This window comes from Mustela putorius, unplaced genomic scaffold (assembly GCF_011764305.1).
Source record: "Mustela putorius furo isolate JIRA1106 unplaced genomic scaffold, ASM1176430v1.1 tig00003834_pilon_pilon_pilon, whole genome shotgun sequence".
In the NCBI taxonomy this organism is placed as follows: domain Eukaryota; kingdom Metazoa; phylum Chordata; class Mammalia; order Carnivora; family Mustelidae; genus Mustela; species Mustela putorius.
The window spans coordinates 100,425,647-100,443,626 of record NW_025421987.1 but is presented as its reverse complement, the minus strand read 5'-3'; the positions used below and the strand labels follow the sequence as shown (position 1 = coordinate 100,443,626).

Below are 17,980 nucleotides of genomic sequence, written 5' to 3'. Positions count from 1 at the left end.
CCTTAGGCCAGCAGCACAGTATCACCTGTGAGTTTCTTGATGTGGCTTTCACGGAGCCTACTAAATCAGAATCTCCGTGGACAAGACCCAGATAATGGCTTTAACATGATCTTCCAGATCATTTTTATGCACAGTAAAGTTTGAGAATCACAGGGAAACCAAAGGCAAGTCAATTTCTAAACATAAATACACTTCATTTGTCCCATCATAGCCATTGTCTTGGTCAAGGTAAGTAATGCTAGCTATTCCAATAAACAATCCCCCAAGTTTCACTAGCTTGACACAATTGAAGTTTATGTTTTGCTCATGTCACAGTCCAGTATGGATCGCTTTAGGGTAGAAAGAGCTGCTTTATCAATTTGTTCACTGATCCAGCTTCCTTTAATAGTGAGGCTTTGCCATCTTCTAGGACCTTGGACTCTCTGAATTCTCTGCATCAAGAAGGCAGGAAAAGGAGGAAAGAGAGAGATGCTTTAGTGGCAGGTCTGGAAATAACATCTTTCTTTTCTGCCCACAATTCCATTGGCCAGAACCTAATCACATGACCCATCGAACCTCAGGGAGCCTGGGATGTAGGGCTTATCTGCTACACGCATGGGCCCAAGCAAACCCCAGGCTCCACTTGTCATGTTTTGGTTTTTAGTCATTTTCTAATCAAGTTCTATCTTTTCTTTTTTTTAATTCTAGCACTATGGGACTGAGTAACACTCTCCTTGTGATGGCCCTCCTGCTCTATGGTAAGAACCTTTTGGCTTTTTAAAGTCCTAGAATCCTACTATGTCTTCTGATGAACTGGCCACTGCAAGACTGGGCCTGAGACTAGGTGGGTTTTACTTCTTTCTTTCCAGTGTTGCATAAAACCACATGGGAAAAAAAAAGAAAAAGAAAAAAAACTTTCCTGGAGAAGAAAGAGGCATCATGTTATAGGAGGTCTAGCCTGGGATGGTGCCCCACCCTCTGTCCTCTTCCTCCTATGGTACTGAATGCACAAAGTAGGGTAGACTGGCCTATCCAGCAGCACCCAGGGAATTAGGGAAAGACCCCTGCTCCGACACCCCCAAGGCTTAACTCTTTTGCTCCATAGATATTTCCTTCTGGTCTTCTCTATTCCCATTCCTGGCATTCTCAGGGTTTTAGAAAACAGTCAATGGGCTTCTAAAAGCCTTCTATTAGGGAATATTGGTTTCCATGTTCCCTGCCTTCCCTCTCCTCCTCCACAGCCTGCTCTACCAGTTGATGCCCATAGATCACAGTGGCCCCTGCTTACTGGGAGGACCCAGAAGCCCAGCTCTGCTACTCCCTACTTCAGTGACCTTCAGCTAGTTAACAGCAACTGAGTCACCATGAAGTAAATGAAGCTGATCTTCAGGGTTTCTCACTTATACAAGCCTTTCGCAAAGTCCCCTCCAAGCTTCTGTTAGGGGCCCTAGCAGTGTGGTCACATATCTTATTCTTTGGTATAATCTTCATAAGTATGGTATTTTAACCACAATAGTTAAGACCACTGTCTCTTTCCACTGCGACTTTCCCCTCCATCATGTTCTCCTTCTGTTGGCTGGCAGTGTAGTGGCCATAGGCATTTTGTACATGAAATCTATATTCTGTCTCTTCAAGAGCACTCCCCCCCTCCCTCCCTCAAAGAAGAAGTTTTAGAAGAGTCGGCCTCACAAGACTCAGATCTTCCCTGTTTGCTGCTCCTCTCTGAGTTTCAGTTTCTTCATCTATAACCTGGGGTTGGCTGAGGTTCCTGCCACACATCCTGTGACTGGGCGACTTCAGTTTCTCCTCTCCCCGCTGCCCCTTCCTGCGGCACATCTTCCCCACCCTCTTTACAGAGAGAGAAGCCATCCCAGTCTTGATGTGGGGCACAGTGGCGGGGGTGGGGGAGGGTGGTGAGCTGAGCCTGAGCTTGGCCACAGCAGCAGGCAGCTGCCCTTAACTAACTGGTCTGCCCATGAGTTCACATCCTCCTGACGGCTCTGCACCAGGCCCTTGGCCGATGTCCTCCTGCCTCCTGTGTGTGGCAAGGAGCCAAGACTTTAGGGAGAGATGCTCCCTCAGAATGATGCTTGCTGGGATTTCTGTGTTCTGCTTAGCCCCTTGGAAACTGTTGAGTCCATGGGTGGGAGGTCTATATATGTGCTAACTGACCACTCCAGTACTATAGGTCAGAACAGAACCTTCTACTTCCCAGGGCCTGCTAACTGTGAGGAAGGGCACAAGACAAGGCTCTGGAGAACATTATCCAGCAGAAAGCCCTTCCCATCCACTTCTTATTCTATTTACTTGACAAATACTTAGATGTAGCAGTTACTTTGTGCCAGGTACTGTTCTAAGAGTTTTATAAATGATAACTTATTTAAAAATCACAGTAACTTGCATATAGATGTGGAAGCTAAAGCCCAGAGAGGTTAAGTAATTTGTCTAAGATCAACATAGGTAAGGAGTGGCAAGGCTTGGATTCGCTCCACACGTATAGATTCAGCATCTGCTCACTTAACCTTGACATTATACTGCTTCTTCCAACTCTTTCCCATGAACTATTCATAATTGGTAGGATTTGTTCCGTGGAGACCCAAACAGCTTTAGTGGATAATGTCACTTATCCCTCAGCCAAGTTCACAAGCTCCTCAGGAGCACGTCCATCACCTTCCCTGCAGTCAACACATCATCTGTCCCTAATGCTTGGGCCCCAAATTACTCATTGCAGTGACCAGCCTAGCTCTTATGACCTGGGAAAAAATGAAGAAAAAGGGCCTAGAAGCAAATTTTTAGAAAAGTTTGATGCCATTTCCCCCCAAACTTTCTGACTTTGCACACTGAAAGTGAGAATAAAGCTGAGAAGCCCTATCAAAACTGAGTCCAGATGTCACTTTTGCCCTTGCCTTGCTTTTGAAGTTTCAAAGTATACTGCTTGGATACTTCTTAGCCTCAGAAAAGAGAATTACCAATATTGAAACCCTAAAAGTAACCTCCCCAAATGGTAACTGCTTAAGATTTATGGCCGTAAAAGAATCAGTGATTATATATTTGGTGGTATAAATTTCAATGCTGAGATAGGAAATGGTGACACCAGATCAGAATATCACATTGCCAATATTTCACATGCTATTAAAAACAGCAACAAGAAAAACAAAACAAAACAAAACAAAAAAACAAAACAAAAAAAACCCAGATACCATTATTTTTTAAAGAAAGAAAAAAAAGTCAACTTCAATTTTATCTTTCTTCTCAGGATGCATCTCTGTATACTGGGCCGGTGAGCACTGACCTGGCCACAGGCAGGCATTCAAGGGAAAAAAGGAGATGCAATTGGCCAGGTTAATCCACAGCAAAAATGTAGGGTTGAATAATTTATTTGATGGCGGAGGGAAAACAGTGCAGCAAAATAATTCTGTTTTTCCTCTCTCCCATATGTCCTCCCCTAGTCAGGGAAATTAGACATTAGAGTTGCTGCCCCTGCCCTTGCAGTGAAAACTAGATGAAAGTTTAAGACTGAAAAGGGCAGGAGGGCTTTGCAGAATTAGGTTACAATTTGTGCTTTGTATTTACAAAGATAAAGGAATTTCTAAGTGCAACTTGCAAGGCACCTTTAAATCTCAAGTTCTGTTTGCTGCTAGCCCAGCACCTCTGTAACTCTTTACGCTGGGGCCAGAGTGGTATTTGGAAAATCACTAGTTCACAGGTCAGAAGGAAATTTCTTCCCATTTTGACTTTTGATGGTGGCTCTCTTACTGGCTGGGGTTTCTCCGGGTCATAGTGCTTCCCATTTCTCTTGAACAAAACCTCAGGTTCAAGGAATGTACCCGGAGTATGGTGGAAAATCTTTATTCACTTTAAAATTTACACAAAATTAGCTTAAGCCTTCATCCCACATCATATGGAAATGTCCACTGTTCCCCCAATCTCAGATTCTTGCAGGTTCCCAATGGATGACTGCATGGGAATTATGTGTATATGGTTACGTTTACTTCTGTTTCCTGCTACTGTTGATAGTGGTCACTAAAATTACCACCTGGAGGTGAACAGATTATTCATACTTAATTCCAAAATTCCCAAAGAATTGTCATGAAGCCTAATAGTTCTCATATTGGAGTCACTCCTTCATGGTAAGCTACTGTTTCAGGGTCTTTTGAAATACATTATGCTACCCAGTAGGGAGTATCTTACCCCCAATGTAATTAATCATTCTAGTAGTGTGCTCAGTAAGTTTCAAAGAGTATGGGCTGTCAGTCATGATAATTTAGAGGAAGATAGTCACTGAATAGGGTAAGTATAGGGTTGTTTGAAAACAAGAATGAAAGTGGGAACAGAGACTTTTTCTAGGTGTGGATTTATTTTCATTTATCTTGCTTGGTACTTAGAATGAATGCACTTTTGATCTGAGGACCCATGTCCTGCTCCATTTGAATAGGGAATAGGGAGGCTGCAATGGTAGTAGATAGACTCCTTCAGAAAGGAGCAGGAGTTTGACAGACTGTGGTTTGTTTTTCCTTTGTGAGAGATCCTAATACCATTTCCAGAATATGTAACTCTGGATTTTGCCCCCCACCCTCCACACTGGGACTGTTGAGATTTACGGAAACAAAAACAAACACTTGTAGGCCTTATTCTATAAACAAGATTTTATCGCTAGAGCTGATCAATTCCATGGAGGTGACCCGTCTTACATTGCCAGGCCACTGGGCCAAGTTCCGGGCCTCAAAGCTGTGAAAATAATTTTAACCCCCCTGAGAGTATTTACCCATTCTTGGTTTCATTTTCACTTTCTTTCATTTCTTCATCTTACAGATGTCTCTATTAAAAACTATGCAACTCTTTTCTCCATTTATTTATTTATTTATTTAAATTTTTAAATTTTTCATTATGTTCAGTTAGCCAGCATGTGGTACATCATAAGTTTTTGTTGTAGTGTTCAACGATCCATTAATTGCTTATTACACCCAGTGCTCATCACCACACACACCCTCCTTAATACCCATCACCTGGTCACCTTTCTCCCTTTAAAAATCACTTTTCTGGCTCTTTCTATAAAACAGACAAGAGAGTAAAAATAGTTATATATCGTCATGATCACAATATATATGCAAATCTCTGAATATGTTTTACTCAATGTTCTTTCATACATACTTTCTAAAGTTTCTAAATTTTTCTCATTTTTATAATTTTTGAAATTGTATTAGTCCATTGAATTGAAAATACAATTTGCTTTATTTTGTGTGTGTGCACATGTATATTTTATTCATTTAGAAGTTATGGCCCCACTGGCTTAGCTTTCAGTCTAATTGTCATTGTTTTATAGGTATTCTTTCTCTAGTTTTTAAAGAATGGGCTTGTAAGTTTGAAAAAATATTTTATGCTTAATGTTTAGCAGCTTTACCACAATATTTCTAGGTGTGGATTTATTTTCATATATCTTGCTTGGTACTTAGAATGCCCTTTTGATCTAAAGACTCATGTCCTGCTCAATATGAAAATTTACAGTCTTATCTCTTCAACCATTGTTTATCTACCATTCCCTCCATCCTCTTTTCAAGAAACTCTAGAGCTTCTCAGACGAACTGTTCATGACTCTTATTAATCTGTTGTTCCACATTATTACTTCTTTCTCTCTGTGTACAGCATGCCAACCAAGGATCCGATGGATCAGCATAGATAGAGGGGGTGCTTCTCATTGTTGAGGGAGCCCAGAGCAAAAGATTCCAGCAGTGTATGGACCCTGGGGCAGGCGTAGGGAAGAAAGATGAGGGCAAGTGTCGGGGTGGACATAATGAGTCATCATGAAGAAAGTGTCTTCAAGGCTCTCCCTCCTCCCCAATATAAGGAGCCCTCAGCAGAGGCACTTGAAGCAGACCTCTACTTGAGGCCTCAGATAAAGAAATCTAGGAATAAAGGTGCCTGGGCTATGAATGTAAATATGTGAATTAGCATGACTAGCCACAGATCTTGAGTTTTGACTCCAACTCCCATTAGACACTGCTGTGCATGACCTGTGCACTAAATCTGGTGTGGGGAGGACAGTTTTCCCCCATGAAGCCTGCCAGGTAGAACCTTTGTAATTGCCTAGGGTCAGAACTAAAAAAATTAACATGGGTTTTTAACTAGAAGTTAGATTACTCAGGAGAAACAGACAGTAACCAACATACCACATCATGTCAGGTCATAATAAGTACTCTGATAAAAAATAATTCAATGTCAGGAATAAGGAGTGACAAGGATGTTATCTTCAATAGGATGGTCAGAGAACTCTTTGAGTGGGTAGCATTTTATGAAAGACCTATATGAAATGGAGAAATAACTATGAGATTGTATGGAGGAAGGGTCTTCTAGGCAGAGGGATTAATATGAGAAAAGGCCTTGGGATAGAGTGTGCCTGCCTTTGGGAGGAATAACAAGGAAGCCAGTGTGGCTGGAGCTGAGCGAGGGAAAGGGCTTTGGAAGGTACCAGGGATCAGATTACATGAAACCTTGTAGGCCAGGAAAGGATTTTTGGATTTAGTTCTCAGTGTGATGGGAAAGGATTTGGATTTAATTTTCATTGTGGTGGGAGGTCATCAGGGACTTCTGAACAGGAGAATTATGTCATCTAAAGGATGGTTTTGGCTTGAGGAACTAGACTTGGGGGCAAGGATGAAAGTGGACAATTAAGAAGCAATTGCAATTATCCAATCAAGCAGTAATGGGGGTTTGGTCAAGGTTACTATCTGCAGACCCAGTGAAAAATATCCCAATTCATAATCAGTCTCAGTGAGGCAAAAGAATTGATGGAGTGGTGGTATTAATTAAGGAGGAATTAAATAAAAAGATGGGAGGTGGTCGTCATAAGGTGAGGTGCTTAATATTGAGAGTTTTCAGGAGATAGAGAGGGAGCACTTTGGTCTTGGGTCTGGTCCAAGGAAAAAATGACTGGGACAGAGTGGACAACAAGACTATTGGAGAGGAATAGGACAAGAAAGTGAGAGGCTCGGCACTGTGTGCATGAGGCTGAAATCACCTGGGCAGGGGCAGTGAAGGAGAAGGCAGGAGAAGTTGGCTGCAGCATGCCAGGTACTCAGATCTTCTGTGAATAAGGGGCACCTAGGAGGAAGACGCACAATAGCAACCATGAGGGGCTGCGGGTAGTATGGCCTGACGACTTCTGCCTTGAAGGAGCTGGGTTGTTGTTGTTGTTTTTTTAACATATACTGATGTGTTTTCCATTTTATATTATATGATGGTTCATAAATTTTAATAGATCATATTTCATAAAACAGTATTTTTTATAATTTTATAAAATATATACAGATATTGTGTATAATATGTGAATATATATATATATATATATTATCTGTATGTTTATGTAGATAATAGGATACATGGTAAACTTGAAAGCAAAGCTTGTTTTAGTAGAAATATCATGTAGGCCATGAAATCTCCTGAAGAACCATCCCTGTTCTAGAACACAGGATCTCTCTTTAGTTTACTGTTAACGAAAAAAATACTGGATGCCTCTTGTTAAAGCACAGTAAGGAAGACTTTATCTAAGGGGTGGGAGTGCTATTGAGATAAGCATACGGACCACTGCAAAGGGATTTTACAATGACGGAGAGATATTTGGCTCAACTCCAAATATAGCATGGGCAGGTGGGAATTTATAACCAAGAAGAAAGGTGGGGCAGGATGGGGGGTGGTCAATGGTTGGAAAATTACTAAGGGGAAATAAGGATAAGGAGGGATTCTGCCCAAACCCACTTAATTCTTGCTAAGGACATGCCAGGGCAAACAGACATCACCTGGGGGATTGTGGAGGATGAGGAACCGATCAGATTCAAGCATAATCAGGTAGCAAGGTTGGGGATTCTGGTTAAACCGGGTTCTTAGCAGGGTTCCTACTAAAACTGGGTTTTACAAGGATGTGCACAGATGGACTGAGGAGTGGATTAGGAGCCTGAATAAAGTTTGATCAAGCAAAAAGTTTTTGTCATACCTAAAAGACAATGTCTACAAGATTTCTGGATAAACACAAAGTACCATTTTTCTCTGGTACTTTTCTTTGCTTCATATTGTCTCCTCACCCTTTTCTTATCCATATTAGAGTTTAGCTCTGGTTATCATAGTTTTACATCTCCTCAGCCACATCTGTGCAGACCCTTTCTACAGATGGTTCAGATAAGTACTGACAGCAGCAAGTGGGGGATCATCTCACTGAGATGGAGGACAGGGGAGGAAGAGAGTATCTGTTGCTATATAAACAGCAGTATCCAGCAAAACATTGAATATGGATATCTGGAGCTCTAGGGCAAGTGATTGGCTGGAAATAAGCATCTGTGAATTATTAGCTTATAGTCAGCAGTTGAATCCAAGGGGGGAGAAGAGAAAAACCAGAGAATGTGGAGAGTAAGAAGATCAAGAACAGGTACTTGAGATAGCATTTAAGGAGTGATCAGAGAAAACTGACCAAGAGGTCAGAGAATGGGAATGAAGAGAGTTTCAGGAAGTAGGTAAGACCAACACTGTGACATTCAGCAGAGTGGTCAAATAACAGGAGGTCTGAAAAGAGCTCTGAATTTGGCACTGGTGGGAAGTCACTGACAACCTTTGTGAGGGAAGTTTTGGCACCGAGGTTGGGTACAGAGGCTGGGGGTGGAGGCAGCGATTGCTACTTACTCGTTCAGGGAGTTTGACTATAAGAGAAAAAGAAACTAAAAGCATTAGCAAAGGGAATTGCTGAAGTAACTACGATGAGGAAGGGAGAGGGCAGTGAGCAGGGTAAGCAGCCCACAGAACAAATTAAATGGGATGGGAACAGGTTTGTGATATCATCAGTCTGAACAATTGAGTAAGTTCCTCCAGTATTCCTCAAACATTTAGTTATAAGAACTAGCATGTACATCAAAAGTGAAGTGTTTTTAGGATGAATTCTGCACAAAGGGGCAAGTTTTTTGGCAACAGAATGATTGGAAAGGTTTGCTGTGCTGTCTAATATGAATCCCACTAGTTCCATGGGGCCATTTAAATTTAAATTAATTAAAAATTTAAAAGATTAAAACTCCACCTTCTCAGTCACACTGGCTACATATCAAGTGCTCAAAGGCTACAGTGTCTGGTGACTCTCACGTTGGTCAGCACAAATATAGAACATTTCCAATATTGCAGAGAAGCCTTTTGAAAAGCACTGCACTGCAGGGGCTAAACTGACTAGAGCTGAAGTCTTGATGAAGTCAAAGAACAAATGTTGGTGGGGTAATAAAGGGCAAATCTTGGAGGGAGACATCTTGTGGACAGAGATAGGGTACATTGAGGTTTAAGATTTTAGGATTAGAGCTGTTCTTGGTGAAAAGGTTCTTGGTGTTAACATATGTATACATTCATGTCATGGGACAGGAGCTGCTGAAATAGCCTGCGTATGAAGATCTTTGAAATGGTAAAGACCAAAGAACTTTGAAGCAAGGTTGTTGGGGAATTTATCCATGCCGAAATAGCTCAAACTGACAGTAATAGTTGGAAAGAAGAACCTTATGTCGACTGCCAAAATCCTCAGTGAACAGAGAAGTAATGACAAATGATTAGTAGCGACCAGCAGTGAGAGAGGTGGGCACCTCAAAATGGGAAGGATGTTGTTACTCAAGCTCTCTGTGAAATGTGGTAAAACAGGCAGTGTCTAAGGACAAGTGTTGTCCTTTAGGTAGGGCCAGATTTCAACAAAAGCATAACCTTATGGGACATATTTGCTGGAGAGTTGAAGATACAGAGGAGTTCATTATAATGGAACAAGATTTCCAGAAGACCTAGTAAAGCTTTGAAGAAAGTTTAGTAAAAGAGGAACAATTTATGAGTACAGATGACTGTAGTAACTTGAGGAAAAGATGGTTCTTGAATTTATGAGATGTGCATTTGGGGTAATGGCCAGGGAAGACTTAAGTCCCAGGGGTAGTCAGAGATCTCACAAGATTAGAAGACTGCAGTTTTTGTGTAACATTCAAACAGTATATTGTTTAGGAACCAACTTCTCTATCTGCTTAGGGAGTTGTCTAGATGGATCTTGTGTGCCTGGCTCCTGAAATCATCATAGCAACCAATCAGTTATAATTAGACCCAGACCTTCTCTATTACCCAAGTCCTGGGCAAGGGAGAGAATCTCAATAGGTACCCACCAATGGAGTCCCAGGGATTCCAGGAGCTGGGTGACCTAAGATGTGGTACCATTGCAGGGGAGGACTAAAGCCTCCTTGAGATAAATCTTGCCTACATCATCAGGAATCAGCATGATGTGCACCGTGTATAGCTCTGAGTGATGTCATGGAAGGCAGTGGTTGGTGAGGAACTAAAGAGTATAAATTGTGAAATACTTCCAGTTCCACTCAAAATGGACCTCAGTGATATTTCCACCCCAGAGGGAGGAGAGAAGGAGAAAAGACAGATAGGAACAAATTTTTCCTATCATTACTTTCTCTATTCTACTCTGGAAACAGAGGTAGAGATACTCTCTTGCAGCTTCTCAAACTGAGCTACTGTTAAAATGCTGATTCTGAACAGCAGGTGTTTCTGGGGAAGGGGGGACAGAAATTCCACATTTCTGCCCAGCTCCCTGGTGATGCCCATGCCTTTAGAACACAAACCACACTTTTGATTGGTAGGTGAGGAGTGGGGCAGTCAGATGGGTGTAAGGAAAAGCCCTTATAATCTTTGGGCGGAGGAACCTAAGTCAGAGATTTGGGACTGGTCTGTTACTGGAAAAAGTTGGTGGGAAGGAAAGATACTGTGAGGTTCTGCAGAGAAATAGTCATAAATCAAGAAGAGAGAAGAAGCCAAAAGTGAAGTCATTTCCAGTCCCAGAAGGTACAGCTGACCAGTAAGGAATAATATAACATTGACCTGTGAACTGGGAGAATTTTCAGCTCTGAGTTTGGTTTCTCCCTTAGCTCATCTGCTCTAAAACCAGAATGAGTTTCTCCAGAGATGAAGCCGCTTAGAAGCTTTTACAGCAGGTGGCACTCTTCCATTATCATTCAGAGTTTAGCAAAGAAGTAGCAGGAGCCCCAGGATTGCTTTGCAAGGCAATTGCTGAATACAGTAAACCTTCCCTCTGTTCCCTTTTCACAGTTCCAGGTACTCAGTAAATTTTCCCACTGTCCTCCCATATCGGAACACATCCTATACATAGGCTGCATTTTACACTTGCCAAGTGCTTTATAGTCTTCTAGCAAGCAAAATGCAATAGGCAATGATTTGAACTTGTGCAGACTCACAGTGGCCTGAGTCCTCTTCCCTTAGAATTCAAACCACCACCAACCTTCTTGATTATGTGTTCTCACTGGGCCACCCTGTGGACAGTTCAATTTTGCCTGGTGCGTGTCACTGTTCTTTGTCCTACTCCCTCTTAGAAGAGAAAACCATTGATCAGATCAATTTAATTTCTCCTACCGCCCTCAAAGAACACCTCAAAGGAAACTCCTCTCATCTCTCTCAACAACCTAACTCCCCTTTCGCCCTTAATGTCAAGACTCTTCACTGAATTCTGCAATGATGAAGCTTTATTCAAAACCCACCCTAACATTTTCCCCAGGGCAACATTTAACTATATATTAACTAAGAAATAGCATTTCCCACTAACCCTGCTCTTCTCACCCACCACTATTTAATTTCTTGGCCAACTCTCAAATATTTCTGTGACCCAGAACAGGTCCTACAAACCTTAGAATCAATCACATTTAAGGAGTTAGGTGGCACACATCCCTTCCACAAACTTCAATACGTCCTTGGGAGTGAAAGCCTTTCTCTGAACTCTCCCAGCATGTCCTCCAGGGGTTGTAAAAATTTCCATTGGCAATGCATACTGGGAAGAGCAAATGTCTCGTACCTGGGGTTTCCCCAATACTCCAAAAGCACATCCTCACCTTCTCATCTATGAATCATTTCCAGCATTTCATTCATGTACGCTAAATGGTCTTTGACCACCACAATCCCAAAACAACCATCAGAAGGCCCAGTTCTCCTTCTGATCCCTGAAAGAGCTTAGAGAGGTCACTGAAAATAGAGGCTTTGGTTGACTGTGTCATTTCCAAACTGTTTTACATCCTTGGGCAAGCTGGCCATGGAAGCAGCATTCATGAGGAAAACTCTCTAACAGGAACTATGTGAATTTCAAATATATTACTCAATGTGATACCCAACTAGTAAGGCATAACGAGGGGGACAGATATTAAATTTGTTACCTTTATCAGAAATCTTTTCAGTATAACAGGCCAAGGAATAAGGGGGTGGGGAGGGGAAGGAAGAGCTTTTGGTAATGGCATAGAAGTAACGGAGCTTAAAACAGCTACAGTGAAGAGAATCGGTATTCAGGTTAAAGGAAGGTTAACAGATGGGTGGATACCTTGTCTAACTCTGCTGTTTTTCCCTGGAATGGGATTTAAATTCACAGAACCATAGTACTAGAAAGATTCTTGGAACCCTTAGACCACCCCTTCATTAAACTGATTAAGGAAACTGAGCCTCATGGTAGTTGCAGTTTGCACAAGGCCCACATTTAGTTAGCAGCAGAGTGAGGACAAAAGTCCCATTCTCCAGATGCCAGTATGTATATGCACTTTCCAGAGTTTAATACCTAGTTCTTCAGTATCATTACTGGTAAGATAACATGGGGTATTGTATAAAGAGAAACGGGGTTGTTTTTCTTCCTTCTTGTTTCTCCTTCCCTAATCTCTACCATTCCCTTTTTAGGTGCTGCTTCTGTGAAGAGTCAAGCATATTTCAACAAGACTGGAGAACTGCCATGCCTCTTTATAAACTCTGAAAACATAAGCGTGGATGAGTTGGTAGTATTTTGGCAGGACCAGAATAAGCTGGTTCTGTATGAGCTATTCAAAGGCAAAGAGAACCCTCAAAATGTTCATCCCAAGTATAAAGGCCGCACAACGTTTGACAAGGACAATTGGACCCTGAAACTCCACAACATTCAGATCAAGGACAAGGGCTCATACCAATGTTTCATTCATCATAAAGGGTCCAAAGGACTGGTTCCCTTGTATCACATGAGCTCTGACCTATCAGTGCTTGGTATGTAGTCAATGGCACATTCAGATCCCTGGCCTTCTCCGATGGGACTGCAATGAGCAGAGAAATGTTGCGGGAGGCGGAGGAGGATTTGTGGGGGTACCTGTAGAGAGAAGGCAGGAAACAGTCATTTCTGGGAAATCCATTTGAAGGGAATGCAGGGTTTGGTGATAGGGAACTGAAAATCTTTTGTACTTTTTATAGTTTGCTTCTGAAGGATCAGTAAGAATTTGCTTTGGGTACAAACTAGAGCTAACTGAACCAAGTTAATGTGTCTAAGGGAAAACCATGGGTAATTTGGCTATTACTAAATTTATATAACTATACAGGCTTCAGATCTCTTCTACATTCATCTTTTCCCTTTGGTCCAAGATTTCTTACCCACTAAGTCTTTGCCTAGAGCTCCTAGCAAAGATAACAGCTGATTGATTTGGGTTTTTCCTTCAACCTCCTGGAGGTTACTTACGAGTTGTTTGTTGCCCAACAAAAGCCCGGGAGACAGAAGGGAAATAACCCAGCACACATAATCCCCAAACTGACAATTCAGCTCCTCTTTTTTTCCGGCCTTGAAAAGCCTAAATATCACTACAGACTTAATTAAAATGCAGTAAAATTGTTTTTTATTTTAATGCACAGTTCTGTTAACATATGTATAGATTCATGTAGCCACTACAATAAATAGGATACAAAACATTTCCATCACCCCCCAAAAAATTTCTTCATGCTATTGTTTTGTAATCATGCCCTCTTCATACCCACAAACCCTGTTTTGCATCCTAGAGTCTTATCTTTTTTGAGAACATCATATAAATGGAGCCACCTTTTAAGATTGGCTTCTTTTATTCCACATAATGCCTTTGAGATTTATCTAAGTTGTTGCATGTATCAAAAACCTGTTCCTTGTTATCACTGAGGAGCATTCTATTTTATTGACTCAACCCATAGAAAGACATTGGGATTTTTTTTTTTTTTTCAGTTTGGGGTTATTATAAATAGCTGCTGTAAACATATACAAGTGTGAACCCAAGTCTTCATTTCTCTAAGGTAGATACCCAGGTGTGCAATTACTAGATCCATATTAACTTTTGATGAAACTGGAAAGGGCAGATCAGCAATGATTATGAAGCCATAGAATAAAGAAAAGGCAAAAGTAGAAATAGAATGAGGAGTCCTCCCTTTAAGCCTTGTATGATTCAAACGAGGCTGCAGGACTTTTGGAACATTTAACCAAGTGATAAATAAGTGTGTTCAAGGTATGGCCAGATACTATTGAGGAACATGGTATGTTTTAGGTGGACATGATCTTTTTTTTATTTTAACAATTTTATATTTATTTAAATGTATTAGGAAAAACAATAGCTGACTTATCCAACCTGTGATTTCACAGATATTGTTAAGGAGGCCAAAGGAGGTAACACTTTCTATAAACCGCATAAAGTACAAGCAGAGTACTTAATTAGTGTGTTGATACAGCAAAACTTAGAAAAGTGACATGCAAATCATTGGTTTTAGAGAAATAAAGTAAATTAGAAATTAGTATGTAGAACCTGAAAACTACTCTTGAAGAGTTGCAAGGATTTTGCTAGCAGAAGGGGCTAGGTGCCAGTGATCTCCAACAGCCATCAAATCTGAATGGCAAACTAAGGCAAGAAAAGCTCTATGTTTATCAAGGTCATATATTTTCCCTAAAAATGGCTGGGTTTGGCCTTCATCTTATAGTGCATGATGAAGAAAGCTTGACAGTCATGCCCAAAACCAATATTCTGAATTTCTAAATCCAAAATCCCATCCACTCAATTATCACTATCCTGTTTGGGTTTCTAGAAGATACGACCCAGAGTATGCCAACACCATGAACTCTGTTAGTGTCCGTCCCTTTCTGCTTCCTTAGTCTGGCAAGCTGCAATGTACCCCATGAGACAGCTGGGTTCTAATGTCAGACTACTTCTCTGTCCCAAAACTCCACTCCTCAGAACAATAACTTCACTGTGAATCTTTGGTGACTCAATTTCAGCCCTCCTGTCACTCAGAAAGCACTACCCACCCTGATTGGGGTAAGCAGGAAGTAAGCATGGCCCAAAACTCCATTCCTGAAAAATAAATGTGGGGTCTGTATGTGGCTCTCTCCATGAACTGAGGCCCACACTTTAGATACCCAGAAGCTCCCAAGTGTGCCCCCAGGAAGTTCCCAGATCAGAGCCAGTTATTTGCAGTTGTCTTCTGACACATCTAAATTTAGACTGATTTCTTTTTTTTTGTATCTTTATTCTGCTTTCAGCTAACTTCAGTCAACCTGAAATAATGGTAACTTCTAATAGAACCGAAAATTCTGGCATCATTAATTTGACCTGCTCATCTGTAGAAGGTTACCCAGCACCTAAGGAAATGTATTTTAAGCTAAAAACTGAGAATTCGACTACTAAGTATGATACTGCCATGAAAAAATCTCAAAGCAATGTCACAGAGCTCTACAACGTTTCTATCAGCTTGTCTTTTTCAGTCCCTGAAGCAAGCAATGTGAGCATCACCTGTGTCCTGAAACTTGAGACAATGGAGCTTCACTCCCTACCTTACAATATAGGTAAAGCTGCTTCCCAAATTTTATTTCTTTCATCAGGTATTATACCCAAATGGTTGATGCAGATCATTCAACGTGTCCTGCTTGCCAGGAAGCCTCCAACAGGGCCATTTTGTGGTACTATTAGGAAGGAACAAATTGGAGGGCTCCTCTCTTCATCTGAGTGTTGCTGTAGGGTCCCCGAGACTATGAACAGAGGCTGCACTTAAGGAAATCTGTTCTTAGCCCCGAAACTGACCCAGTCTTTTGGGCTACCTTTGGATAGAAGATTCTAAAGTTTAAGTCAGAAAATGCAAGATTCCTCCAGCTAGAATTCTTCCATACACACACACACACACACACACACGCACCGTCATCATCACCCATCCTTCCAGCCATCCATTCGTATATATGGTACATGCTTTGAGTACAGAGTCACTCTAGATGTTGTTGGCTGTAGACATGAATCCTAAAATGTATAAGACATGCTCTCTGCCCTCAAGTACCTTCCAACAGAATGTGCACACATGAAAAACTGGATTTTTAAAAGATTGAATTAGGATCTAAAGCATATCCCACGGAAATATACAACTAAATTTAAAAACAAGAGTGACTGATAATCAGTTTTATAGACCTCTGGAGATAGGTAGGTTCCTTGAGGGCCAGAGAAGCCTTCCTAAAGGAAATGGGACCTTAAAACATTATAAAAGATAACTGGGCTTTAAAAGCATGAAGGGCCCCCTGGGTGGCTCACTGAATGAAGTGTCTGCTTTCAGCTCAGGTCATGATCTCGGGATCCTGGGATCAAGCCCCATGTCCAGCTCCCCGCCCAGCCAGAAAATCTGCTTCTCCCTCTCTTTCTGCTCCTACCCCCACTCGTGCTCTCTCTCTTCCGCTCACTCACTCTCTTTCAAATAAATAAAATCGTCTAAAAAAGTTTAAAAAAATACATAAAAGTATGGTGAAGAGATGACAGGTATCAAACTTGTGGTTTCCTGAACAGAAAGAAGAATTCTCAGACAGCATCCTGGCTTAGAAGGTGGGAGGACTAAAATCAATGAACAGTATTTGATTTGGGTACAGGTGGTGGTGGTGGGTGTATGTATCAAGGAAAGACTAAGAAGCAGAAATTCTTGTAGCATGTTGATAGTATAGTACAGGGTCCAGTCCAGCTGGAGGAAGGGGTTGAAACTAAACAGCGTCCACTAATAGAAGCCTAACATTTTTTAAAATAATTTTTTATTTTTTAATAAACATATACTGTATTATTAGCCCCAGGGGTACAGGTCTGTGAATCGCCAGGTTTATACACTTCACAGCACTCAGCATAGCACATACCCTCCCCAATGTCCATAGCCCCACCGCACTCCCCCAAACCCCCTCCCCCCGCCAACCCTCAGTTTGTTTTGTGAGATTAAGAGTCTCTTATGGTTTGTCTCCCTCCAATCCCATCTTGTTTCATTTATTCTTTTCCTACCCTCCAAACCCCCCACATTGCATCTCCACTTTCTTACATCAGGGAGATCATATGATAGTTGTCTCTCTCCGATTAACTTATTTCGCTAAGCATAAAGCCCTCTAGTTCAACCCATGTCCTCGCAAATGGCAAGATTTCATTTCTTTTAATGACTGCATAGTATTCCATTGTATATATATATACCACATCTTCCTTATCCATTCATCTGTTGGTGGACATCTAGGTTCTTTCCATAGTTTGGCTATTGTGGACATTGTAGAAGCCTAACATTTTAAAGTCCTGGCTTTACCCTGGGAGAACATCCATGTTTGAGACCCCGCATTTGAGGAGAAGTAACTGCAAGTTTCTCTGCTGAAATAAAGGCACTCTGCACTCGCACTGCCTCTATCACTGTTTCTATTGATCCCGACCCCTCTCTTCCTATACGTGTGACTTCTGCTTACCTTAGCTCCTTCTCTAATTCTGGTCCTTTGGTTTTCCCTCTCCTAAGGCATCCAGCTCACTCCTTGCTTCATCCTTGCAGCTTTCTTTCTCCTACTCTCTCATTGTTCAAACATAACTTGGTCTATAGACACATTCTTGTGGACAGCCCCTGGAGCCAGTGCCTCTCAGTAGGCTTGACCAGTGAGCCAATCTCTATTCTTGGTACTGATTTCCTTCTGCTAAGACATCTCTGCCTCTGAGAGCCCAGTAAATAGGCTACACAGAAGCCTGATTTCTTCTACTGTGGCCTCCCTTGGCTTAATAGAAGCCTCTCCCCCGTCCCCTGCCCAAAAAAAGAAAAGAAAAAAAAAAAAAGAAAAGAAAAGAAAGAGAGAGAGAAAGAAAGAAAAGAAAGAAAAGAAAAGAAAAGAAGAAGAAGCCTCTCTCTCAAGCTATGCTTGAGGCTCAGATCCTGTTTGGAGCCAGCA

General features: G+C 41.5%; 1 protein-coding gene across 5 annotated transcripts in view; it reads left to right on the top strand.

Annotated features, from left to right (window-relative positions):
• The window catches only part of CD86 (CD86 molecule), a 64,048-nt gene that overhangs the window by 34,189 nt on the left and 11,879 nt on the right, over window positions 1-17,980 (top strand). For 4 of the 5 annotated variants that reach the window (XM_004745473.3, XM_013052689.2, XM_004745475.3 and 1 more), the window contains exons 2-4: window positions 688-737; window positions 12,703-13,038; window positions 15,314-15,616. In XM_004745473.3, the coding sequence (XP_004745530.1) occupies window positions 688-737; window positions 12,703-13,038; window positions 15,314-15,616 (689 nt within the window). Of the gene's footprint in view, window positions 1-687; window positions 824-12,702; window positions 13,039-15,313; window positions 15,617-17,980 lie in introns of those variants that run through there. The other variant, XM_013052690.2, reaches the window with a different exon arrangement.